The sequence below is a fragment of the Oxyura jamaicensis genome, chromosome 1 (genome assembly GCF_011077185.1).
Source record: "Oxyura jamaicensis isolate SHBP4307 breed ruddy duck chromosome 1, BPBGC_Ojam_1.0, whole genome shotgun sequence".
Lineage (NCBI taxonomy): Eukaryota > Metazoa > Chordata > Aves > Anseriformes > Anatidae > Oxyura > Oxyura jamaicensis.
Genome location: NC_048893.1, coordinates 150,744,390 through 150,771,506, shown reverse-complemented (window position 1 = coordinate 150,771,506; position 27,117 = coordinate 150,744,390). Strand labels below are relative to the sequence as shown.

The following is a 27,117-nucleotide window of genomic DNA, read 5'->3' as shown; positions in this document are numbered from 1 at the left end:
CGCATTCTCACTAATAGCAGGGACAAAACAGGAGATATTTGGAAAACAAACAGGATGCATTGGAGTCAGTTCTCAAACAGAAGGGCAAAACAATTGATCTCTATATGGGTTTTTAAACTTTTGCTTTATCATCTTGCTGAAAAACAGTACTTTTATCATTCTTCACCAGAAAATCATCAATATAATCAACTATCAATAAAATGTCTTCTCTACAGTCTTTAAATCAAAATACATAGCTGTCTTTCCCAAAGGACACTGTAACCATAAAGCACAATTAAAGGAAACAATGATTTGCACAGAGGACAGGCTTCTGCTCCTCACCCAGAACGTACAGGTAAACAATTTCTTAAGTGTGACAGAGCCCCTTTGCCATGCTTGTTAGAGATAAACTTCTGCTCCTGAAAGCAACTGGCAGCAGTAACTTTTAATAGTGAGAGCTGTAAAACAGAAACCCTTTCAGCATTTCCACTAGTAACCGAATAGTTGCTGAAGAAAAAATTAACTTAAAGATACTGTTTTTACTTGCTTTAATATTTAGTAACCTTTCAGCTTAGGAAATGCAGTAACTTAACTGTACTGCAGTATTTCTTACCATTTTGCTTTCAACATACCTTCCTCCCTTCATCATATTCAGAATGAACACCTAGGATGCTCTGAATATCAGCATAGGGGTATTCATTTCTAAGAACTTTTTTCACATGATTAACCGTTAGAACATTTCCATCTTTCACTTCATGATACACCTGTAAAAATAAGAAAAAAACACTACCAATAAAATTCAGAAAAGTAAATAAAAAATTTTAAAATTCATATTTTTGTAGTGTTCTAGAAATTTTTATATTGGTATAATATTACATTGCTTTTATTACTACTCTGCAATCTTTATATTCCTTTAGTAATTACCACCATTACATATAGGCACAATTTTTCATTGGAACACTGTTCTGATTAAGCTACTATTATACCTTTAGTCTAAATCTGAAGTGGCAAAGGAAATACGCTTATGTGAGCTGAATGTGAAATGTTATCTCTCTCCACTGATCAGAGAAGGAATCTAAATTCTTAATATAGACTACCTAACCATGGTTAGTTCCCTGAATCTATATGGGGTGAATCCAAGCCTAAGTCAGTGATATTTCTTACTGCAATGATAATCTGAATCTAGATGGGATGAATCCAAGCCTGAATAAGTAACTGATACCTTTTCCTAGAATGACACTTTTTCCTTACCAATGCTATTTGATTTCATAGCATGAGATTTTATTACTTTCATCAAACATACAAAATAAATCTGAATGAAGAAATTATTCTAACTTCTTTTCAAATGAGATCAGTACAGTACATTTATCTCTATAGCTCTGAATATCTCAAAACCGTATCTTATTGATATACCGTATCTTGTTTTTGTTGTCTTTTAATTGTATTTATCACCCCCTCCTTTTTATATTATGAAATAAAGTAAATAGAAAAGCATCAAGATTTTAAAGTTACTGTAAATTGAGATCTTGTAATCTGGTTGTGGATAGTAGTCATGGATGTGTGTCAGATCCCAACACTTGTGGATTTATGTTTCTCTTCCAAGGTACTCCTAGTTACTTCAGTTCTTTTTATTTTAAACTTTTTTGAGTTTGTCTATGACATTAGTTTCTTGGCACCAAATAAAAGAAAACAAAATCAATAACAAGTGTTATGTCTTTATATCATATTCTCTGATATTATTTTGCTTGCAGTTTTCACATAGACTGTTCACTTTACTTCCCTCCATTCATCTCTTACCTCTGAAATTATGTTCTTTACATAAACCTACATTCTCTCACAGAGAAAACCAGACTCGTTTGTTAAACTGCAAGTCTGGAATACTTTTGACACCCATGAACAGCCCAAGCATGAGCAAAAGAAAGAACTCAGTCTGTTTCATTTTCTACACTACAGAATAACCACGGTTTTCAAACCTTATAAAACTACCAGAGTAAGTTTAAAATGCTTGTACTCCGAGAGACACAGAACACAAAGGCAGATACATGACTTTAACAAAAATAATAAACATTTTTCTGCATTTCTCCAATGATTTTCCAAATAATTCTTCTATTTCTCCACATATATAAGATATACGTCTACCTTTTTAAGTTCTTGAAGAGAGCCTGTGGATAGTTAAAATGACAAGAATAAGTTGGTTTCCAGACAAGGAAAATATTTCTGCTAGTCACTCTACATTAAATTAATGTTATATACTTTTAATACATCGTTTCCATGTAAAGCAAATGCAAATGTATCATGCTGACACAAGGCAGCAAAATCCTAACTATGTAGACAAGTAACAAATTTTAAAAATGATTTATTGTGAAAGACACTAACATTAATTATGGAGGTAAAGGCTTGAGAGGTGTCAGATTCCTCTGCAATGTAATTAAACATTCTCCAAAGAGCTATTCCAGCATCTTCATTTCCATCAATTTCTTCTTTTGTATTTAAAATAAAAACAACTCCAATTCTATAAAGAAACAGAAAAAGATCATAAATTTTAAAGCAATATCAATTTCATACACATTCGAGAACTGACCTAAAAGAACAAGATGTTTTCACTCAAGCAATCTGTCCAGCATGTAGCCATAAAAATTTTCTGTGTCTAGGTGGTGTTGTCATGACTCTGTGTGGTGATGCTCAGGACACCTGCTATACAGTCTTCACCAGATCTCCCAGAGCACGCTTAGGCTACTGAAAATGTACTGGTTTTGGATATGCCTTTTGTTCCATTTAAGGCTGATAGTAATTAGGATTTCTGAGAGTCATTACGATTTACTCATAACCTTTTTTCTCCTTATTTGTCTGAAGGTTATGACATTCTTTATGTTCCTGCCATCACCATCTCAGTGGTTTGACTCTTTGGCATAGGAAAAGTACAAGAGAGATCCTTTTGTTGAGGATCTCTGGGACTGGCAAATTGACCTGGACCGGAAAACACGAAGCCATTTTCTGACAGGGAAAGAAAGAGAGTAGACAAGCTCCACCTTGCAAGCCACTTCACAAAAAAAATAGGTAAGGAGAAATAGCAGAGAAATTTCAAGGGCAAATTTTCCAGTCTCAAGTGATGTAGTATGTATACAGCCATAGTTAGATCATTTAGATTCCCAAAAAGGAGAAATACATGAACACAGTGGCCTGCATTAACAGGTGAATAGGAGGATGGATTCTGTCAGTCACCTGGAAGTTTGTGAGTGCAAAGCCATCGGACTCGTAAGTATTTGCAAACCTTTCACTATCTGGTATCAGTGCTTTTTATTAGAAGAACAGATACCCCCAACCCACCCCTTGCACTCCAACATAAAACCTGCATGTGTAATGGGAGTGAAGAATGGGAAGAAGATGACAGTCCTGGTTTTGGCTGTGCTAGAGTTAATTTTCTTTGTATAGGCAGAGCCAAGGACTTTTCAGCTTCTCATGCTGCCCTGCCAGCGAGGAGGCTGGAGGTGCACAAGGAGCTGGGAGGAGACACAGCCAGGGCAGCTGACCTGAATTAAAGGGATGTCCCATACCATATGATGCTATTATCAGTAATAGAAGCTGGGGTAAAGAAGTAGGCAGGTGAACAGTCCGAGTAAGGGTGTTTGTCTTCCAAAAAAATGTTAGTTGTGATGAGCCCTGCTTTCCTGCAAGTGGCTGAGCATCTGCCTGCCAATGGGATGGACTGAATCAATTCCTCATTCTGCCTGGCTTGCATGTACAGCTTTTGCTTCACCTAGTAAGCTGTCCTTATCTCAACCCATGAATACTTGCACTTTTACCTTTCTGATTCCCTCTTCTATCCCCATGTGGGGAGAGTGCATGAATGGCTGTGTGGTGCTGAGCTGTCTGCCAGGGTTAAACCAAAACAATGACCAAAATCATATCTTTTTAAGAATAAGAAATTTAGATAAAATTAGAGATTTTATGTACATATTCTGCCGCTTTTACAGCTCAGGTCCACCTCATGCAGTTTCCCAGAACACAGCCTTCAATCATCCTGAACAGCTAATGCTATTCACACTGGATCTGCAGAAAAATTCTCTTACTAGTAGCTATCACTTCTCTCAAGACAAAACCAACAGTGCCCCAGAAAAACTGCTCCATGAAAAATCCCTCTGGAAGCGGCTATTCAGCTTGGTTCTCTTCTGTATTTACTTTTTAGCAAATGTACAGGTATGCATGCCTCTGGCTGACAACTGCAACAAAACTGCTGTGTAAGACTGGCTTACACAACTGCAGCCATTTCGGAAACACAGCTGGATAAACTGCTGCCTATCCCTGACTACACAAATAGCAGCACTGGATAATGTTCTGAACACAAAAAGAGCTGGAAAATCATGCCAGCTATCAAAAAGAGGCGAATTAGACAGAACAGAGGAATCACAAAGGAGTTTCTAAAGGAGTAGCACACAGACTCAAAGCTGGCTTCTGCTTATGCATTTTGGAATTTCATTCATCTCTGTGCATTTTGGAATTATTTCCGTATAGCATATAGCTTCATCATAGCTGCTACAAGCACACAAGAGATCTACTGATCTCACGATACCGGAGAGCTACTACAAGAACATGAGGATCTGCAATACCGGGTCCACATTTCAGAAGACCTCTATATTTATAAGCAATAATTCAACAACTTTCATGATTTAGGAAGCCAGGTTTTCATTTGAATAGCCACCACACATCAGATATTTCAAAACTAACAATAATAAATGTGTTATGTCAGTGTAATATTGCTTAGATCAATGTTCAGGACATAATTAGGACTGCATCAAATCACAAGAACAGAGGGAAGAAATACAGCACAATTTCTAAAAAGATGTAAATAATGATTAACACATAAAGATGCATCATGTTCTACAATAAACTGCTTCTTCCATATTTTTTTTTTACATCTATCATTACTGTAAATAACTTTTCCAAAACCTTGTGTCATCTGGGTATAGTAGGAACAGTCAACAAAACAAAACATTGTAAAACAGTATAGACCCCATGGTTTGTCCACATCTTCAGTAGTGTGTACAGGGCTGTTGCTCTCACCTCAGAGAAGTTATGTTAAAACTAAGAGAGTTCAGGGAAAGACACCTAAGAACACAAAAGAACCTTTAGAACAGCTGCCAAATAGGAAATAACTAGTAACCTAGGGAAAGAAATGACTGTGGTAGAATATCATAGACCTTTATAATCATAGACCTTTACAAATGGTATCTAGAGAATGGAAGAAACTGTTTAGTTTCTCCCGGTTGTAAAAACTGTGGGAGCAGTAAATGAAGCTATTGGAAGTTTGGCTCAAAACAAATAAACAAAGTAGTTCTTCATGCACCACATAGGCCAAATGTGAATATGCTTGGCGAAGATAATGTGGGTGGTAAAATTTACATGAATTCAAGGAGAAAGCTGAAAAGCTTATGGAATAGAAATCGATTATTGTTGCAGAATAAGTAGAAACCGAATCTGGGCCTGGAATCCTTTGATCTCCAAATGTCTGAAGGCTATGAAAATACTCAGGCAAAGTACGTTGTTAATCTGTTCTTTTTATCTTACCTAGGTAGCTTCTTTAAGCCTATTTTAGACATACTGACCCAAATGGACCTTTAGTCTGACTCAGTTTGGCTACTCTTATGCTGTTATATACAAGAAAAGGCAAATCAGATTCTATGATACATTTTCCTCAAGGGCTGGAGCAGTATTGTCTCCCAGATAGTGAGACAATGCACAGATAACTAGTATCTATTCTCCTTTACTTCTTTGTCACCTAATAATAATAATAATAATCAATAGGAACTGCAAAAAAAAAAAAAAAGAAAATAAAGGAAACTCAAATTTTAAAATCCTGCAATTTACTGGGGGAAACAGAAAGCCATTTCATGGGAAGATTTTAAATATTTAACATGGAGTTCATCTTGCTGAACCTTGGATCTAGGTCAGACACTCTTCTCTTTTATAACCTGTAAAACAGACACTTTGAAGAACAATTCATTTTCTCATAAAGTAGGCATCTCGGAACAACTGGATTCTTCTCCACAAGTGTCTCTTTCTGTCAAGTGACTGCTAGTTCAGACTCACATGACTAATTTCTAGAAATTAAAAACTTGGTGAGGTTAATCTCACTTTAATCTTTAAAGAGTTTTTTAACAACAAAAAGAAGCAATCTGAATTCAAAAAAATAAAATACAAAATACCCTCAAATCATGTTTTACTAATTTTCTGCCTGTTTACAGAATATTTTGCTTATAATGCAACTTCACAGAGGCATCCAGTGGGACTATTTGAGAATGTAACTTTTAATCAGAATTTTACAGTTTATTTTCCACTCAGTCAGGTATGCTATCCTTTCCAACCTACCTGCTTAAGAATACTTAATACTCTAGCAAGCTTAACACAAGTGGCTAAAAATATGGCTTATTAGAATGTTGTTGCATTGAACTTCCTCTGAATTCATTTATTTGCTTAGCAGAATAAAAAATGACAAAGAAAAAGGAAAGCAGCTTTCTTTTAAGACTTTCCTTCAATACTTTCAGGTTTTCCTTACCGAAGTGGAACATTATGACGATAGAATAATTCTGCCAATTTCATATAATCGTCTGTATCTTCTTGGACTGGGTCAACAAAAAGAACCTAATAAGAGAAAATATATTACAGAGACAACATTTGGTCTTTATGCCTATTTCTGAGCTGTACACCCCAACTGTTCTCATTTTCCTAGAACATTCACTGTAAGAAAACATGATTAGTATGAATGAAAAAACCTTCAGAATTAATGGATTTGGACCAAATAATGAACATCAGGATTTAACTGTTAACTTCAAACCAACAGCAAACTCTCCTTTGAAAGACCGTGCCACTATTTTATTTAATTTGAGTTATCTAATGAAAAAAGATCTAGTGCTAATTTTTCCATTACTACTTGCAACTAAGTCCCTACTGTTAAGAAAACCAAACTAAAAGAAGTAAACAGAATATGCTGACATAAAACTATTTAAAAAACGGAGCATTGGGAAATAATTCTTTCCTGTCTCACATATCCTTGTATTCACTGTCTCACTTGAAATGTAAAATCAGATCTTTCAGGCATGCATAGAATCCAAAACTGTGATTTGTCTGCATGGGTAGATTATATTTATGCAGATTTAATTATGACATTGGTACCTTATTTATTCAGCTTTGCATTCAAGCCCCTTTAGAAGAGATCACAATTTTGTTAGAGTAGCTGAAATGCAGCAGAATAATTTTAAAATTTGGAACATTCCCTCCCCCTCAGATTATAGTTAAATGATATGTTGTCGATTTCTATAATATAGCTGTTATATAAATCTATACCAATATTTAACTTTGAATACATATGTAATCTACTTCATATTACACACACCTTTTGCTTCACTGCAAGCATGCATATTTGAGTTATATATTGTTTGTATCTTGGTTGTCTTTTTATACTTTGAACTTCATTCAACTGCCTTTCATAATTATTTTAATTTAAAACAGCAATAGCTGCTTCCTTAACTTACCAAGAGATACTGAATGCTATATAGAGAGGAAAAAATAGACTACAAGACATTCAGAATTAGTATGCTTTCTGTACCTCAGCTCACCACTTCTAAAACAAGAACAGTTACCATGACCTTCACTCAGTAGTGTTCTATGAAGAAAATTCACTAATAATTGTGAATCATCTATATGCAGAAGGCTAGTAACAGTAAAGCTCCTGGCAAAAAAGTCAGATATTGTGAAGTACAAAACGAAGAAAGCCATTAACAATACGGGGAGTTAAAAAATGGAATACTGAGTATTTGTTCAATCAGTGAGGATAAACTTTTATTTGCAGTGCACACCGCAAACATCCTCTGGAAAACCAGTTTGTGTTGTCATGCAGATCAAAGTATTACAGTAAGGCGCAAGGAAGCTGACATAACTGTACCATCAGAGCTTCCCCACATTCTCCAGAACAATATTCATTTTGAGCTATTTTAAAGGAAATTATATTTTATATTTTTCCAAGATAAGTCACTGGACACTAGCATTCATCAAAAAATACAAATTAACTCAGTGGGGCTTTACTCATCGTGTAGAAGTAGCTCATGACTTATTTTCCTCTTTACTCAAAAAGATAAAGAAGTTTGCATTCCTCTGTCAAATTGTAACAATATTGCCTTCCGAATGTCATTTACATCATTTTCTTGACAGAGAGGTCAAAGAGTATTATCATGTTACCCAATGAATCAGAAGAATTTCAACATATTTTCCTTATAGGGCTGGAATAACTTTCTTCCTGTATTCTTCAGTTTTTATCCCATGCATTCTTTTCATCTCCTAAACGATACACCAAGGCAGTAGAAGCAGACCTTTCATTATTTTGCATCTCCAACTCTAGTTTCAGGGTCTTCCCTTACGCCCATAAACTTACACATTTTGAAGAATTTAATTTGATAATGTAGTACTGGAAATTTCCATTGTCTTTGTCTACTATTACCCTTTCATTACATGGACAAATATACAGAACAATGTATGTATATTTACATCATGACTAGAAAAAAAGTCCATATTACCAAGAAGCTCTTTGTGAGGAATGTAAAATTTAACATTAATTATAATTCTGAGAATGTTTCATAGAAATAAACCACCTGAAATCTGCTACAGTCAATAGATAAAAGACTGAAACAACAGTTCTGGAAATCAGGCTAATAACCACATGTGACTTACTAGACAAAAAGATTCTCACTACTGTTGGTAGACCCACAAAGAAAACACAAAACTGTAACCCAACAGTGAATACAGAACGTATATTTTTCAATAAACTCTGTGCACATATTGATACATACATTACGCAAAAAAAAAAGTTACCTAAACTTACCAAATTATATAAATTGCGTCTGATCTGCTGTATAACTCCAGGAAATGTAGGTTTTAGCAGTTCCTGATAGCTTGCAGGCCATGTGCTATAGCTGTGGTCTTTTTCTATGTCATTAATCCACTACAATAAAAAAGCCAACCATTTAAAAAACACACATTAACTAGTGGATAAACTTTGTATGTATAAATAAAGCTATTTTAAAACACACTGCAAGCCTGGAAACAGGAAAATGTTTTATTTCTTTTTTAATTAGTAATAGAAAATAGCTTCTAAAATTCATATTTTTTTCTTTTCAGTCGCAGTTGTTTTTTTCTGTTCAGTTCAGTTTTATTTTTTTTTCAGCACATAATAAAACTAATTATGAAAGAAAAAGGAAAAAAGCTTTTGTGTTCTGTATCGGAATGTGAATAAAAACATTTTTTCAAGTGTGTAAAGTACTTTTACAATACAAAGATCATAACAACTTACTGCACAGATACGTGTGTAACATAGCATAGCCATCTTGAAAGACACAATATTTATCTCTCAGCTGCAGCAGCACTTAAGATATATCAGAATAACTAAGTAATTAATACATGGTCAATTACAGTCAATTTTTATGTGTTTTTTAAAAATAAAATTTTATAGTTTTCATTTTTTGATTTTTCTTTCATATTAATATTTATCACTGTGTGCAGTTCTTACACTGTTTTCTGTGCACGCTATCTATAATTGGCAAACAGGAAAGAGATACATGCTTCTTGCAGGTGAAGAAAATTAGTCTTTTAGTGCCTTTTCCATTTGCATATAACATTTGTTTTGAAAACTAAGAACTTTGAAAAACAAGGGAAAAAAGCAGAGCCATTGGACAATGGAAAACAAGATGTGTAAGTTCTCCACAGTTCACTTAGCATACTTTTAAAGTACATTTGGCAGTCTTGTGTAATACAAGCTAGATCACTCTCTGTCCAGGCCATGGGAGACATGGAGCAAGTCCAGCAAGGAGCTATTAAAATGATCAAGGGACTGGAGCAGGTGTCCAGTTCTGGGCTCCTCGGTACAAAAAAGACAGGGCTCTCCTGGAAAGAGTCCAGCAGAGGGCCACAAAGATGATACAGAGCCTGGAGCATCTTCCCTATGAAGAAAGGCTGAGAGACCTGGGTCTGTTCAGCCTGGAGAAAAGAAGACTGAGAGAGGATCTTAGCAATGTTTATAAATACCTGAAGTGTGGGAGACAGAGGGATTTGGCCAACCTCTTTTCAGCGGTTTGTGGGGACAGGACAAGGGGTAATGGCCACAAGATAGAACACAGGAAGCTCCGCACCAACATGTGAAAGAACTTTTTCATGGTGAGGGTGACGGAGCTCTGGAACAGGCTGCCCAGGGAGGTTGTGGAGTCTCCTTCTCTGGAGATATTCAAGGCCCGTCTGGACACCCACCTGGGCAGCCTGCTCTAAGGAACCTGCTTTGGCACGGGGTTGGACCTGATGATCTCTTGAGGTCCCGTCTAACCCCTACAATTCTGAGATTCTGTGTGATTCTGTGATTAATTGCTTTAAAGTAAAATTCTACAACTATGATTTGCAACTACTCTTAGACACATTCTTCTTTTCCTTTAAACATCTTACACCTTAAAATTTTACTAAGATATATGCTAGAGAAAATTATTCCTAAAATACTCTGAAGGAATACCACCCTCCAAAGTATCTTAACGCTGCTTATTGACACATTTTTATGCCTCTTATTTCAACTATACTCCATATACTACAGTATTAAACTGTCTCATACATAGAGTTAACAAATGCAACATTAAAAAAAATAGATGTTTAAATACTCACTATTATTGAAGAATGGCGAATGTCTAGTGCATAACTCTCATCTGCCGGCTGTATATGCAATCTCATAAATTTACTCAGGGTCTCCTCTTGGATTCCAAGTTCATGAAGGCCATGCATTACTTTTCCATCCACTTTAAGAGTCTCTAAGATACTTTTTCAAGAAAACAAAATATCTATCTATGAAATCTTGTCGTGGCATAATAAGGAAAGATATTTCAAAGACTGTTAAGGCAAAGAATACTTTTAGTATTAAAAATCATTCATATTTTCTCCTACAGTCAAATGTCTAAAATAAAATATATTCATAATACTACAAGTATTTATCTTCAGCATATTTCAAAACAGGATTAAAACAGATCATACAACTTCTAGTTTCTTCTAAATCATATTGAAATTAAATTTATCATATCATTTTAAAATACCTATTAATATTTGCATCACTATCAAAAAAGATGCAATTGACTCCATCTCAAAACTCTGAGAAAAACATGAAGTAAAAAAAAACAAAACTATAAACACTAGAACTAAAAAAGTTTAAGGAACTCCATTAAAGGACAAAAGAAGACACAGAATAGAAAAACAAAAAATAAAAATGGTAGACTGACAAATAAAGAACATAAAAAAAACTTCAGCCTTAGCATCAGCCAACTTATTGACAGTTTGCACGCCACCAACATGATTTTGAAGTAGTCGTGTCTGTCTTGTTCACAACATGCCAAGGAATAGAAAATGTCCACAATTTTTATGAGATCTTGCAAAGAAGAGACAAATCACAGGCAATATAATTATAATTTTAGAAACTGGAAAAAGATTTCTTATAGCAAAAAAGCATATTAGATCATAATAACAGAACTCATTAGAAAAGGTGACCAGACAGACTCACTAACATGTCTAACATAATGCAAGGTGTCTTTAAACTAAATTTAATGCCTGTGATTTTTATTTTTTATAATTCTTATGAAATAAAGATGAGAGCGCACTTAATTTACTTTTTCTGAAGTGTTCTTCCTACCTTTGTATACACACGCTGGATTCTTTCCATTTCAAAATTAATTTTACATGGTAAGATATAAAACTGTAAGTAAATTATAGAACACACATTCCAAGAAAAAAAATACTGGTTTCTACTACTTCTGCAGTTTTTATATGCAAAGCAAAATGACTGTAAAGCAATATTCTCTCTATTGGAACACATCCTGGCCCCCAAAATGCAACAGATCTGATTATCTATCACCATGAGCTCAACTCCAGTATTATTAGTAATTCTGTAATTTTCAAGCCAAACATACCCTCTTACCTAAATGGATCATGAAAATCTAGGTCAATATGAAGGCCATTTAGAAATAAACGTGCTTCTCCAGGTTGGATTCCAAGTGTTTCATGAAGATGCTTAAAAGTAAAAAGTATTGCTAACTTATTTAGGCATATGTCAACACTAACACACACACACATATATACAAAACTGTACGTAATCCTACAAAACAGACACATCAAATCTCTTTGGCATAATTTCTTCTTTTATCTTACTGTTATTAGTAAAAATATTGAAAGCATCCTTCTACAGGTGTTGTTTAACACATTTTCAATGAGAACAGCTATATACGCCCCCCCACTGTAGCCCAACCTACATTGTTCCTGCCTGTACGGGGTGTAGACAATGACACATTCTCAGCGTCTGCCAACAGAAAGTGAAAATACACTCAAATACCAAATTATGTCTCATAATTTTTTGAAAAAGTACTCCCAGAACATTTCTCCTGCAAATCCATTAACGTCCAAACAAAAAGTAAATGGAGGCCCGACACGTCCTTCACACCTCCACTTCAAACTAGCTTTCTTAACATCTAAAAATCTTGCACAATTCCAAAAATGTGCCATAGCAATTCTTCAGGGAAGGTAGAAAAGACAGACTAGAAACATGCAATCTCATTTAACAAAGGGATCTTGAAAAGACCATAGATCAGAAAGGGACAGCATATCCTTGCTTTGCAAAGTGGAAAACCACAATAATCAAACAAACACAAGATGAAGGAAGTATTTAGTGCATAAGGACTGCCTTATCATTTTTTCTCAGAGAGCAGTGAGGCACCACACTGTTCAAACTATCGACAGTGGCTGTAGTAAGATAAGTAACAGGAGCAGCAACAGCAGTTTATTCCAACTAACACCATGAGGAGCAGTCAGATCTCCAGATCCGTCTTAATTCCCAACAGAGGACTGGAAAGCGCTGTAAGTATGCAGAAAATAAATAAAAAGCTGAGAAAGATTTTTTTTTCTCATTTAACTCTCACTTATTGAACACAACAGTGAACAAAAAACACAATTTCAACAAAAGCATACTTTAAGCAAGCAACTCAGGCTGTGTATATTACTTCATTTATGAGACTGCCCCTGAACAAATGAGAGAAAAATCAGGAAAATATTGAAAGCTGTAAAGCTTATGCAACCATTAAAACAAGACCGAGAAGTAGTAGCTGGTGTCTGACATTTACATTTTTCCTACCTTCACATAAAATCAAATACCCTCCCGAAGTCTCACTTTCACCCTGCACCAGGCAGAGATGCAAAGTCCCAGATATACCTGAAATATTCCTCTAGTTAGTGAATCTAACTCTGATCATGATTTTAATACCACAGTTGTACCACAAAGTGCTCTGACTGCAGAAAATTCCCCATTAATACCACTTGACTCAAAGAGTGAACAGCAAATATAAGCAGGATTCTTGCCCCACAAAATCTTACCAGCATCTTTCAGGGCCCTTACTCAAATCTTGTGAGAAAAGCCAGGCAGTTAGAACAGGCCCTCTCCCTGAAGCCCTGAAATCAACATTTAGGCTAAGAGATCTCGTACCGTGACTGAAAGCTCACTGGTCATCCCTATAAGCCCAGATACTCAAACAGAGACAGCGATAAGATTGCAACTGGCTGATATAGTCATACAAAAATGAATGCTAACTGAAACAAATGCAAGAACAAAGATAAAAGAATCAGCCAATACATATTGCAATGGGAGTCTACATGTTTCCAAATCCTTTGGTACTGTAGGAAAACAACTGGGCTGAGACACATTACACATCTTTGGTAATAGGCATTTGATTGTTCAGAAGTTCATCCGTTTGCCTTAACAACTTTGATGGAAGCAGTATTTAGACACTCAAGACTAGAATTTAATGCTAATAATACACAGTATTTTGTTGCTAAACTGTCAGCAAATTATTGCACTGGAAGTTTTGAGTTGTGTTTAATGAGATTTTCTTTTTTGTTTTACCCATAGCAGTTCTTTGTCTATTTTTTAGTTGGATATCAACTCATTACATCTAAATCATCACATGCCTTTCAACTTTTAATACCTTTATTTCCTCCCGTTGCATTTCCTATTCAACTTTCATTATCTTGAGAGGGAATCATTCAGTTACACACAGCATGAGATCATATCTCTCCTGCTGCTAGATGGATGCACTGCAGTTCAAGACTGCACATGCCAATTTATTGTGCTCTAGCAGCAGTGTTCAGGAAGTTTCTCTACTTTTATTCAACAGATTTTGGGTTTTAGCTGTCAAAAATCCTGTAGGATGTAGTATATGAAACTTAAATTTAGGTGCCTAAGATCGTGTTATAGTTAATGCATTCAATCCAGTCTATGGAATCATGTCAGTGGTTCAGCTGATCAGCCACAAAGATATCCAATGTCATTTAAGACACTGAAAGGTCTCAGGATAAGGCTTCTGGACTGGAAAGTACAAGTCAGGCAGAAAGGAATGGATGTCCCCATGGCCATGTTGACCTGACCTGTGTGGTTATCGTGGATACCCCCTGGGATACCAAACAACATCAGAAATCCAGGTTTAGGCAACTCAATCACATCACACAAACAATCACTGAGAGAGAAAAAATGTTTCTGATGTCCATTGACTACATTTTTATTGTTATAAGAGGAATTTAGATACATATATAGATGTGCCTAAATGCAGGTATTTACATTTCAATCCAAGTCTTTGTTACTTTGCCTAGTCCTTATATATTTAGTAATAATAGTCATTTTAATTCCTGATATACTTTTCATTTTTTGTGTTTTGGAGTAGAGCAGTTTTTGCTTAAGAAGTTGTTTTTGTTTTTTGTGTTTACAGAGCTGTAGTTGAAGCAAGGTATTTTAAAGACCTCACCAAGCAACAAGGAAGGACTGATCTTAACACTCACATACTGTGGAGAAACTGTGATCATCAGAGCTGTTTTGCTTTATCCTGACTACAAGCTTAACAACAAGAAGATATAAAAAAATGTGTTTCTTAGATGTATACAGAAAGCAGTGAAGCAGGGTGCAGATATTGATTCACTCATTTTTGGAAAAACTATGGCACTTCTCACTAGAGCAAGAAGCAAGAAGTCTCCATAACGCATTCAAAGATCTCTGCAAAAACACTGAAGTGCATCACCTACCCAAGAGTCAAACATGCACCTAGCACACAAGAAAGCTGAAGGGCTCAAGAAGGTGATCTGCTGGGATATGTGAATTGTATTCTCAATGCACCAATTCCATGTGCAATCATCTACTGACAAAACCACTATCACCTATTGACATAACTGTTTGTGCAACACTTGAATCTGTCACTATTTGGGCAGGAATACTTGAGACCAGAAAGCCTTACATTAATTTTTGCATGGTGGAGAGCTCTAACACATTAATGTGAAATTTTATCTGCACGGGAGGTGACAAGCTCCTTATGAGAAGACTGCAACAATGGGCTTCATAGTACAACAGGGACATTGTTCATTTTCACTGTTTTGGAAGGTGGAAGAAACTGGAAAGGCATTCCCCTGGAGATACTATGCTTGGCAAAACAAAGAAAAAGACCTGAATGGGTACAAATACTCAGAAATGTTGCAAAAGTAAAAGAGTGCTTTAAGTAAAAAAGTAAGAAACCTCATCACAACAGTGGTTGGTCAGTCTTAGTATCACACAAAAATACATATTCTGACAAACACGAGTCACAGACTGAAAATCAGGAGAATGCTGCCTACTCAGAACTCAACCTGCACGTGCAAGAATTGAGTTTTCTCAAGACTAGCTACAGGGTTTGCTCACTTCGCTTCCTCTTTGACAGGAAACAGCCTCTTGTAGAAATGCCTGCTACTTGAGCACAGATTGGCAACACCTGCCACGCCAACAGCAATGTCAACTAAAAACTGGGTAATAAATATTAATCTAAAGAAAGATTAAGGACAATGCTATGGAAGTACTTTTCAAGTCAAAGGCAACATTGACATGGCCTAGTGATACAGACACAAATAGGTCTTACAAGATTCATTTAAAAACACAACAATGCTGATCTTGGACCTGCCATTTGAGAAGACCACTCCTAAAAGCACAGTGGCTAACATTTAACACTTAAGTTGAAACAACAAATTCAAACTCTGAACTGAGACAGAAAACACAACATTTGTCAGGAACTCTACAGTGCAAAGTGACACTTTAGCATTGGCTACAGTGATCAGTCAAAAACACAAGAGCAATGACTCTTCACATGATAAAAAGCACAAAAGATGCAGCGCAGCAAAGATGGAAAAAAAAAACTATCTACCACAGACCTGTTCAAAATACCTTGCAGAAGAGTTGCATGCATGGTTCAAGTACAATGGAAAGCTCAAAACTATCATGTCCTGACCATAACATAAACAGTGGGCCTAGATTCAACACCAAGCTCTGTAAGAGATTAATTTGTATCTTGCTTTCACAGCATACAATTCAATTTAGGACTGAATAGAACTTTCCAGAAAAAAAATGTTTGTTCTTGCCCAATTCTGTAAAGCAAAAAGAGGGAAAGAGGAAAGTACCAAGAACAGCAGAAAGTAAAAAACAAAACAAACAAGCAAACAAACAAGCAAAAAAACCCACGTTAACTACTTTGCTCTGAAAGAAACCACGTGAAAGCTGCTGCACTAATACAGATCTCCAAACACAGTAATATGACAGTAACCGAAATGAGTACTGGAAGAAATAAAACAAACCTTCTGATTTTCTTCTATTTCATTTCGCATTTGCTTGTCTACTGGCACTCTGGTCAATGATCTGTAAAAATGGTAATGTAAATGTAAAATGTAAATAATGTAAATAACTCAACCACTGTATTTTTAAAACTGTATTAAACAATTTGAAACCTATTATTTTAATACAGCATCTAATGGGCTGTAATTGAAAATGCTGTAAGACTTAGAGAGTAATGCATAATGTCATAAATGTTTTATTTTCAAAACAAGTATCTTCTCTATTACTCTAGTAAACCTAAATTTCAAGTTTGTGTTAAGTTTTGTTGAAGTAATACTATCAGCATTTATTTTATTTTTTTATATATATTTTAGAACTCTCATTCTTTCCTTTTGCTTTTCTGGAAAATAGCATGTATATTACAAAAAAAAAGAAGTTGTTTGAATATCTAATGTATTGCCTAAATAAACATCGTATTTGTATATTTTAAGTTAATGTTCTTAGTTCTATCTTTTTTACTTCTCATGAACATTGTAAAAAGACTATTTTGACTATTTTACCTGCACTTGTCACAATGTACTGTATGTCAAGTTTATAACTATTAGGCTTGAGTAAAATACACCCAGACGCAAATTAACTTCACCATGCTTTACGAAACCCCAAACTATATTAACCTCAATCTGATTCCCCTAATAAATGTCAAAATGAAAACTCTATTGTCCACATTTTTTCTCCAAAGAAAAAAGAGGATAATTGTATGTGTTTTAGCAAATCTGTACAGGACAAAATAAAATTGAAGTCATCATAAACCTGAAAGTTAACTAAGCAACTAAGAATTATCTACTAACTCAACTTTAAAAATTATGGTAGTAAAACAGTTATTAAATAACACAGACATCCACGTCCCCCCCCAAACTGAAATGGCTTAGAATACCTTGCTATTAAATTCCACATAGTTTTCACAGTATGTCAGAAATAAGATGCAAAATTTATTTAAACAAATATTCAGGTTTTCCAGGTTATCAAAGGGACTTGTTAGGTGCAAACAACATGATCTCCAAGCTTTGTTTATAAATATTACAAAACTCATCACAGCTTATCCTTGTCAATGTAAATACCTTTTTCCATCCACCCTCTGTACATATTCTGGCAGGTTATTTTTGTCACTGTGAAGCACTGCATGCTTCCAGAGCATACAATGAAATGGCAACAGAGGGTCAAGAAGGAGCTGTATTTAAACAAGCCCATACTTGGTGTATTTTCCTTAGCTCAAAATTGGCTCCAAATTGGGAAAGCTGAAACTCAAACTGAGATCTCAAAGACAGCACTACAAAATAGATCAGATATATTATTATCAGTAATCACTGGAGGATGAGTTTGATGGCTTGCTTATAGCTTTTCTTTTGCTAAGTCAACATAATTTATAGTAGGGTCTGCAACTCTCAGAATCAGTGCTTCATCTGCATAAACTGATGATAAAAACTACACAGATAAAAAGGAGAAACATAAAAGATGAATGTGAAAATAATAAAAAGCAGAAAGGACAAGACAAAGCTGCCCTAACATTAACAAGGAAGTAAAATAACAGCCAGTGCAAGATACACTTTACTGCTATTTTTTTACAGTTAAAAAAAAAAAAAAAAAGTATTTTAAAACATTAACCAGCTCCTTGTCTTTATATGGCAGTTCATGTTACAGGACTCTTGCAAGATTTTAGGGAGAAAATGTGTTAAGTGTAAGGGATAATATCATATCAAGAGGCAATAGGCACAAGCTGGAGCACAGGAGGCTCCCTCTGAGCACCAGGCAGCACTTCCGTGCTGTGCAGGTGGTGGAGCACTGGCACAGGTTGTCCTGAGAGGTGGTGGAGATCTTCTTGGAGATCTTCAAAAGCCACCTGGACATGGGCCTGTGCAGCCTGCTCTGGGTGGCCCTTCTTGAGCAGGGGTTGGACCAGACAGCCTCCAGAGATCCTTTCCCACCTCAGTTACTCTGTCTTGGTCAGTTATCAAGTAGCAAGTAAAAGTACTTGTGACAGATGTGTTTGCTTTGAGTTCAGTTATCTGTTCAGATCTTCACAAAATTTTATGCACTGTTTTTCAAAATAGTCGCTGATAAGGACTCACTAAACAGAAATGTTTTACCACCTGAAAGTAAATGGATTCTAATGATCATTCTACATGTCACAGAAATGTTCTTGCATGACTCTAAGGTTGAAACATTTTCTATCAGATAATATATGCATCTTTATTCTTGTGTGGAACAACACGTAGCTATACAGTACTGCATATCGAGGAAAAAAAGGAAACCTCGAACATGTTCATAATGTTAACACTCATGAATTATGAATGAATAGCAAAAAACTTAAGAGCATTGTAATTCTTACTACTGCATTCTTACATAACATATATTCATGACAACCATTTATAAAAATTCAAAGCTGAAAAATATCTTATAAAATATTATCAAAATGTCAACATGAAATATATTAGTTGTTACAGTGTCTACATCTGATGACATTTTGTAAAATCCTCCTCAGACTAACCTTTTCAAATGAAAATACTATGACACAAAAATGTAGGTAATAAACTATGAAGTGAAAGAAATTCCCAAAGGAATGCTATATTAATTTGTTATGGTCTAAAGAATCTTTCAATTCTTAGGGAAGGCATAATATTTAATTTTTATTTTCACAGAATCAAAGAATGTTAGGGATTGGAAAGGACCTTGAAAGATGATCTATAGTTTTAGATTTTTATACAGCATTTTCAAACCAAAATTTGCATAATGAAAAAATGGTGCTTTCATATCTAAATGTAAATAGTTCTAAAACAGCACTATTATAATACTCAGTTATCTATCCAGGGTGATTAAGCAATATCTTTTCATCTCCTTTTTTATTTTTTAACTAGGATTTTTGATTCTACAGGTTAAGTGTGATTAAATTACCGGGGAAATACATTTTGCGTACCATTTTTAGACAACGCCTCTTTGATTAAAAATTCTTGTGAATGCAGACCTACTACCTTTTAAAATTATTTAAATATTTGTAATTGCTCATGTTAAAGATAACAGACTAAGCTATACACAGCAGGAATTACAACTCCCCTTTTAGTAGTTTTAAAGTCTTCCTATGCTTTTACCCAGAAAAAAAAAAAAAAAAATGTTTGAAGAATAGGTAAATTCTGCTCTAGTGCCACAAATACATCTCGGGAATTGGAGTAGGATATAACAACTTAATGACTTTTGAAATTAGTGACTTAAATGTCACCTGAAATACTTCAAAATTACTTTTTTTCCTGTCCTTTAAAGAACAGGACTGGCCTTGCACTTCAACATTATGTACCTTTCCACTATTTTGTAATAAAAAGCTGCATTTTCTGATTGCTAATCTACATGTAAACTTGTACCTTACCATTTCATAATAATTCTGTTTCAAGCATTTTAAATCTTTTTTTTTCTTTATTGAAAAAAATGCAGTTTTTCCATTACAGTGTTGATTTTCACTAACAGATCATCAGAGATGATAATGAAACATAACGATAATTAAACAAGAGTTGTAAAATATGAAAGCACACTGAGTTAAGAACCATATTTAGCATCATATTTAATTCAGTAATTCAAGCAAATACTGCTGATAGGATTACGTGAAGAACTTATTAAATGTAAAGAAAACATTCCTCAATTGCAGTACAATTGGCTTACAGGAAGGGCAATCTTCAATATTAGTACAAAGGGAAATGTTATTCATTTACTTAGCATTTACCATGATATTTTGTTAACTAAGCTGTTATGGGTGACAGATCTTCCCCTGTAAGAACCCTAACATACAGTAGCCAGGGTTGTATCTTACCAGCAGTGTTGTGCTTTGAACTAGTGTGTGTAGATCCCCTATGAAATTAACAGGATTTTGCCTCTTTCGACTGAAAGTTGATTTGCTATTAATTCAACATTGCACCTGGGAAAATATAATTCCAGAAAAAGCCCAGAGGACTAGGTCTTCAATAATAAGTGCCTAACGGATTAGGATGCCTTCATGGCATCTCATGCATCACATGGGAAACATTTAAGAGACCAATCATGAGCTCTCCCAGGAGTTATTATCTACTCAATTAAATTGTCTGGAATCCATCTAGTGAGCTGTAAAACATGAATATCTGACTGCAGGATTTGGCTGTAAATCTGTATTATTGTCATTAAATTCAAACACAAACATAAACACAGTATTTGAAAAACAAGCTTAAATATCATACCTGGCTCTTACTGGGAAGTTCTGAGCTATGTCTTTCATCACCTTTAAGGCATCATAAGCAGGGGTAGACATAATTCGAGCAGCTGCTTGAAAACTAAGATCTAAAAAAAAAATCTGGGAATATCAATAGTGCCTAGAACCAGAAAACCTTGCCATACACACACATTATAATTTTTTTATGCTTCAATTAGACATTATAAAAGATTATGAAATAATATTATTAAGGTTGAAAAGACAGGCCCTTGAGAAGTTGGAAATACTAGAATCAGGGCTTCTCATATAACTTCTGCTTGGCTATCTTGAGCATATTGTACATGTAATTTCTAAGTTTTACACATGGAAAACACATGGAAAAAATAGACAATTCATCACATGCTAATGTACTAGTGTCACAAGTGTATGATGTTGAAACCTAGACACAGACCAACCCACAGCAGCCTGTAACTGCAGTCAAGAAAAAGATCTTTCCAGCTCCAGGACTTCACAGGATTTTCTGGGTGCAGATATGATAAATCTAAGAAGGCTGTATTGAGCAGGTAGATGTACAAACAGCAAGAGTTTGCAACATTTTCTCAGGTACATAATACTGAGACTCCTGAAACAAAAACTGACGAATTTCAGTTCTCATATGTATCTAGTGCAATTTTTAAAGGGATATCCTTTTTTCCTCTACTCTCTTTCTTAGAATGAAGCAAATTTGCATATATAAGAATGTTTTATAATTCATGTACCTAACTTGGGTGTGACACTTCCTGGCATGTGAGACTGGGGGAAAAAAAAAAACAACAATTGTGGCACTTATAGGTAAGGAAAATAATATACTAGGTGCTTCCGTCTACTTTGGATATAGTGTGACTAACAGCCTCAGGGTAATGATGCTTTTTCCCACTATTTGTTAGAACATTTTGGATCTCTTTCAAGAGCCACATAAGCTGTGATCAGGTGAGGCAATACCTAGTTGCTACTGTTACTAGTGATGCCTCACCTGCTGTGTACTTCGGACTTGTACTTAAAAGACCATTGCATAATCCTTCAAACACTACTAATAATTTCCAGCTAACGCTGAACAGCTCAGAGTACAAATCTTCAAATCCCACTAAGGAAAGTGCATATGTCTTTGTAACTTCCTGGTTATCTCTGGTCTGGGATGTGCAGTTGCAGACCTCCCTGGTGTGGTACTCGACACAGCTGAGACAGCAGTGTAGGGCACCTTGGGAAATGAAGATCCTGAGCTTAAGGCAGACCTCAAAGTATGTTTTGAAAGCTAATGAAGCACAAGAGAGTGAGAGGCTATTCACACAGATAAAAGAATGAGTTATTAAAGAGAATACCAAATTGATATTCTGCATATCATTTTTCATTATGAATAGTAAATATAATTACTTATCTAAAACATACAGCTCTTAAATTGGATTCTTGAATGGTGTTTAGGGTCACTTTATTAATAGAAGTATGCCCCCATAGCTGAAGGAGTTTTAGTTAAATTTGTCTAGATTTTTACTTGGAGGCTAACTAAAGGAAATTAGAGAGTAGCTGAGCTACTAACCCAGCTTGTATAGTTAGTCATGGAGAATGAACAATAGAAAGTAGTCATGTCAGGATTAAAAGTATCAGAACAATTGCACCATACAAAGGCTGAAGGTCTTTGAGAAACCTGTAGATGTAGAACTTAGTAGCATGGTTTATCGGTGGACTTCTCAGTACTAGGTTAAAGTTTGGACTAGATGATCTGAGAGGTCTTTTCCAACCTGAAGGATTCTATGATTCTATCTGAAAAGGCCCTGAATATACTCGTGTACTGTCAGTACAGAAAGTACTGTCAGTGCCCAAACAGCATCCCAATGCTTGACTGCTTTCAGCACCTTTATGAACTGGTTGCTTGGGGTGCAGAGCCAATTTGATTTCTATTTATATAGCCCTGAAACTGCAGAAAAGACCACCACTAAATACAGATCTTATACTGGCTTTTGAAGGTAGGCGGTAAAGGGATCAAAGCTTCACTGCTGTTTCTGCTTGAACATCAATAGAATTGTATTTGATCATGTCAAACTTTTTAACTAGACAAAAAGAGAATTTTCTTTCTATTTGCACAGTAAGATTTTCTGAAATGCATTTTTTAAAATTATTATTATTAATTTTGAACCAAGTTAAACCCTATAACTGAAGGGGAGTTATTTGGTATATGGTATAATACTGCAAGCAAGCTAAAATTATCTTAAATAGTCCATTTCAGACTGCATATGGCTAACAAGCTCCATAACAGAATCTTCTTGAAAGGAAGCAAGGAAACTGGAGATCAGATGATTGTTCAACCTCCTTCACTAGTATGGTGAATCAGTTTTGATCCAGTTGTTGTCTAAAAGTGAAGAACAGGTAAAACGTAGTGGCTGAAACTTAAGTGTCATGACATTTTAAGGACCTTAGAGTAAGCATTTTGGCAAACTTTCCTCTCACCATTTGAGGCACTGCAGAACATCTACAGACCTACAGGACAGCCCTATCCATCTGGAAGAGGCAGGTTATCTTATGGAATCTAACAGCCACCTGTAGTTGAAGACATATATTCCACCCAGGACAACAGAAACATGGGAAATAGAACAGAAAAAAAGAAGTACTCGTAGAAGACACAGCTTCACACTTCTTCAGAATTTCTTTCTAAATCTTCCTTTTGGTTCAAATTTCACTCATTTATAGACTGATGTAACAACTGAAAATTAGATTTTCTGTTTTGTTTTAAATATAACTGTATTCAGAAAGATTAAATATTATCAATATATTGTTTCCATTGGGATATTAAGATGTCTTTTAGGAGCAATTACATTAACATATAAAATAACAATGACAAAAACGAGCATTTTTAAAAGTATTTGCATACTTTAAATAAAAAAAAATCTTCTCTAAGCTTTGCCTTCATTTTCTTTCATAGTTGACATGGGAGAGGTCTGGTAGAAATAGTTTATGTACTACAATGACACTACCTTATAATCGTAATGCACGGTGCATTCTGAGAAATAACAGGGCAAAAATCACCATTTCAGACTGATTTATAATTCTCTTCAAGCTACTGAATGTCCTCTTGACTGCTCAGAAATCATCATCTCTGTATTGTTCTCCTTTTCTACAAACAAGTTTTTTAAAGCATGTTCTTTTATCTGATGTTATATTAAAAATGTATGTGTGTCAACTCCAGCGCACTGATAAAAATTAGAATCTATAAATGAAATAAAGCAAAATGTCTTAACTGGTATTTCATCGATGGTCATGTCAAAATGTTATTTTTTGCCTGACCCCTCATGTAAAACCCTGAAACTAAATTTAATACCTTAAATAATAAATCAGGCAGAAAATGGTGCAATTTAACTTCTGTCTTTAAAATCAGTAAAGCTAGTTATGATTCTCCATCATATGAAATGACTTCGATGTTCCTTCAATTTCTATCATATAATACTAGGAGAAGATACCAACATGTCCTCTTTAAATACTTGATATAATATTGTTTTTATGTAACTATATATCTCTTTTTAAAACAGCTTTTATTTTAATGGTGATACATCAAAGGAAAACTGAGAGCACCACGGTAATTCAGAAAACTGCAATACATACCTTGTAACTCCCAAACCTTCAGCGGTTCCATGTTGTTAGTAGTTTCAATTAGATGTTTTTTAAACTCTTTCAGATTATTTTTCAGATCAGGATGCATCTGCCTATACCAAAACATTTTTAAAATGAAGACAAATTAACGACTTCTATAAGTGTCTGCTTTTCCCTACTCTACTGCGCACAGTTAATAATACTGTATCGTTATGTTATCAAGCAAGAATTAAAATTTTAATTCATTCTCAAAACAAAAACGAGGGTTTGGGATGAGAAAGGGTGATTTGTGAGGACTAAAAACCTGTTAATTACAATGAGGAGTTCAGCTGTTTTTTAGTGATCCATCTTCAACCCTGTCACAAATATTTTGATGAAATAAGTGAACACAAAGTCTAAAATAATATTGACACAATGCAGATGTAAACAGCAGTAAACTAAGAGATGTTATAAGCTTTACAGTTAGATTAGTATAGCATATTGCATGTTTAACTAAATATTAACTATACTATAGATCAACTGTAACTGTAAAATAACAGAGCTTGTTGTATTACCCATGAAATATATAAGCAAGCTACTGTTTGTATCGAATGAGAACTCCTGGTTAGAGAATGTCTTTTATAAATTAACATCACTGACAAAATCAAGCTACTGAGCACACAAATCACTAGTCAGGCTTGAAGAAGAGCACAGTGCCCCAAACCTTGGTATCTTTTTCCAAAAGATAATTGGGCAAAGAGCTTTTGACAAGACACCCTCCAATAGCAAACAATCTCCATTAGGCTTTTAAAGACTCTTCTACAAGAAGTATAGAACAAGAAGCAAAAAGCAGCTAAAAACAGACATTTAGAACATAAAGACTAATTTCCATAATATTTCATATTTCATTGTAGATATTAGGAAGTTTCACAAGGAATTCCTTCCTCTCCCACCCCCCCCAATTTTTAGCTGTTGGATGATTTCTATCATAAAAGGGATGTTGCCCTTTATCGGAAAAGGGAAAAAAATCATGTATCAAGACTGTTGTTCTGGGATTAAAATACAATCCAGGTTCCTCAAAGAAAGAATACTCAAGTGAAAAGGGAAGCAAAGACAGAAAATTCCCTTTTTACTTACTTATAACACAGTCCTAGAAATGATAAACTAAGAAGACCCTAACAATAATCATATCTTCCTCAAAATATCACTCCTTAAACCCAAGAAATTAATAACTATCCATCCTGAAAACACCTTACGTGGCTACAACACATGGGTTGCAATTTGTTTTGATTGTAATTATCTGAAAACAGAAGTAGCAGCAACTGTTTCCCATAGAATACCACGTTGAGATGTCTGCACCTAAGTTTTTGTGACTGTTGCTGTAAATGAAATATATGATATATATTGTATATATATATATGCATGTATATATTATATGTATTGTATATATTACTGTATAAATTCTAAGAGAATTAGAAATCAAAAAGCAATAATTGAAATGAAATGAATAAACAACTGTTGGATCTTTACACTCACAAGACGTACAAAAAAGAATTAATCAGAATTGACACCCATAGCAAATATAGTCATTTGTAACATAAATCTCACTTCTTCTATAAAAGAATCTTTAATTTTGGTTCAGGTTCCAGAAACAAATGCAAAAGTTTAACTGTATTTTATGTCAACTCACTTTAACTTGCCAAAGAGAAATCCTTGGACATCGCTTTCCTCATCATCATCGTCTTCATCTTTCTGTGTGTCATTTGTTCCTGAACACGCAGCACATATAAGCAATATACAACAAGAAAGTTACTGAAGTATCCTGATGTATAATTCCTATGAATTATAAAACTGTTAACAGAAACATGCGATCTGAAAGCTGTCATTCCCAGATATTTCAATTAGATTTATATCTTTGCATCCATATTTCGGCATCAGAATGAATCACTTTACAGAACTTACCAACACTGGAGTTATTTTAAAAATATATTTCATCTAATGTTTACAATTTCAATATAAATTGCTATGGTTAAATAGTTCACTTTCCAAAGTAGCCATTTCCCAGTTTGATTAAGTAGGAAACTCTTATCAGTCAACTAATGCCAGATTTATGCTTGAAAAACATGATGACTTTAAAGTGCTTGAATCTCCAACTAGCACTTGATGCAAGTGAGAGATTTATTTCCTTAAAAAAAAAAAAAAATGTTTTTGAAGTGGCTCCAAGGCTATTAAACCATAGTCTTGCCAAAACATAGATAACTGTAAGTTTCTTTAAATCTTGCAATTCTCCACACAAATTAATTTCTCTTTGTCAGAATGCTACAGCTTCTATTTTCTGTGGTGTATGACTCATTTCAACACATAGGAACATATACCGGCACCAAATTCTATGATCCTATAGAAGAATGTAAAATTATTTTTAAAGTTAGAAAAATTAGAAACAAATTTAGGAAAAAAAGCAACCGCAAAACACTGATGTGTAGTTACTGCGACAATTACCACATTAGAGATGCCAACAAATATAAAATGATTGAAGAACAAAGGCTAAACAATATCAAACTTATTGAAAGGAAGAAGAATGGTTTACATTTTGAAGTACAGCCACAGATAACCATAATTACAGGTTAAGTAATGAACTATATTC

The 27,117-nt window shown here is 34.7% G+C and overlaps 1 protein-coding gene across 1 annotated transcript in view; it reads right to left on the bottom strand.

Moving 5' to 3' along the window:
- Positions 1 to 27,117, bottom strand: part of UGGT2 (UDP-glucose glycoprotein glucosyltransferase 2) — an 85,433-nt gene that overhangs the window by 41,171 nt on the left and 17,145 nt on the right. Inside the window, exons 7-16 of the mRNA XM_035319175.1 lie at positions 26,164 to 26,242; positions 24,507 to 24,607; positions 20,905 to 21,004; positions 16,675 to 16,735; positions 11,966 to 12,057; positions 10,669 to 10,819; positions 8,852 to 8,971; positions 6,533 to 6,618; positions 2,356 to 2,491; positions 612 to 743 (exon numbers count right to left, since the gene is read on the bottom strand). Of these exons, the coding sequence (XP_035175066.1) occupies positions 612 to 743; positions 2,356 to 2,491; positions 6,533 to 6,618; positions 8,852 to 8,971; positions 10,669 to 10,819; positions 11,966 to 12,057; positions 16,675 to 16,735; positions 20,905 to 21,004; positions 24,507 to 24,607; positions 26,164 to 26,242 (1,058 nt within the window). The remainder of the gene's footprint in view (positions 1 to 611; positions 744 to 2,355; positions 2,492 to 6,532; positions 6,619 to 8,851; positions 8,972 to 10,668; positions 10,820 to 11,965; positions 12,058 to 16,674; positions 16,736 to 20,904; positions 21,005 to 24,506; positions 24,608 to 26,163; positions 26,243 to 27,117) is intronic.